The 1,186-nt window shown below is 46.7% G+C and overlaps 1 protein-coding gene across 1 annotated transcript; it reads right to left on the minus strand.

The window, feature by feature from the left end:
- Positions 1–7: 7 nt before the first annotated feature.
- LOC109509471 (synaptic vesicle glycoprotein 2A-like) lies at positions 8–1,180 on the minus strand (the record flags this gene model as incomplete). The annotated part of the gene is made up of 4 exons (XM_019859318.1): positions 1,148–1,180; positions 460–548; positions 216–380; positions 8–141 (listed from the first exon to the last, which is right to left on the minus strand). Coding segments are annotated over exons 2-4 (334 nt in total), but the record flags the coding sequence as incomplete, so codon positions are not given.
- Positions 1,181–1,186: the final 6 nt, after the last annotated feature.

Genomic DNA, 1,186 nt, shown 5'->3' on the forward strand with positions numbered 1-1,186 from the left:
CCCTCACCTGTGTTGTAGAAGAGGGTGGCAATGAAAGTGCAGTTCTTGAAGAAAGTGTTACTGGAGGTGATGTCCTCAAAGTAGCACTCCTCAAACAGCGAGTCCTCAAACACCATGGACCTCATTTTCAGGTTCATGAACCTGGAAAGCGGTAGAGCCAAGCGGGTTCATTTGCCCGTTTCAGACAAAATTCAGGACGGCGTTTGTTGACTCACTTGTCGTTGAAGTACTCCCCCTGGCGGTGCACCTGGTTTTCCAGGGTGAAGTTGAAGGTGACGTGCTCCACCTTCTCCTTGACAAAAACTTTGGTGCGTGAGGCGTACTCCTGCTTCTGAAGGTACTTGATCATGTCGGGGAACCACACGGTCAGACCGTAGTAGCTGTGCCGGCGGAACAGGAGTCTCCGTTAAAATGTATATTCCCAGACCACTGCACGGTATCCTGAGGTAAGAGTACTACCTAAAGGACATGGAGAACCAGACGGCCATCATCATGTAAGTGGTGCGGCGGTACTCGGGGGAGAAAACCGTCTGGAAATTACTCCACACCTGAAAGAACAAAGAAGACAGAGCATATTACTATCAATTACCAGCCCATCTGTCCGAACTTCTGATTTGGGGTCATTTGAGCAAAGTTCCCATTAAGATTTGTAAGGTGGCCCGGTCTGAAAAAGGCCAGATTCCTTTTGGATATTTGCTAAAAATGGTGTGCACAGTCAGCCTTAAAAAAATCTAATTTGAGGAGTGTGACAGGAATCAGATCAAGCCGGCGGGCTGAATGTAGCTTATGCAATTTCAAGCAGTGTTCTTGGGACTTGTGGTTTGTTCTTTTATGATAGATAGACCCATCCAATTTCATATCACTCGAGGAAACTGATTTCGGGTGCTATTTTATTTCAACTTCCTCGAAAGGAGTCTCAAATTTTGATGTCCTGGTCTTCCAGCATTAGCTCGTGTAGGCTCATCAACGTCAACCATCTTTAGAGGATGCCTGCTTCTGATCGGGGCTCATTTGGGCTAACCTCCTCGTAGGAAGTTCATCAAACCCCGGAATTGGCCCAGAACAGCTGCTTCAGACCAAATAGTTTTCTTTCTGTCTCCAAACACACGCTTGCATAACACACATTCCTGAATCAACGCTGCTGTACCTGATGGAAAAGCGAGGTGAGTTTTATTCTCCATTTCTC

The sequence above is a fragment of the Hippocampus comes genome, unplaced genomic scaffold (assembly GCF_001891065.2).
Source record: "Hippocampus comes isolate QL1 unplaced genomic scaffold, H_comes_QL1_v1.1 C16910374, whole genome shotgun sequence".
In the NCBI taxonomy this organism is placed as follows: domain Eukaryota; kingdom Metazoa; phylum Chordata; class Actinopteri; order Syngnathiformes; family Syngnathidae; genus Hippocampus; species Hippocampus comes.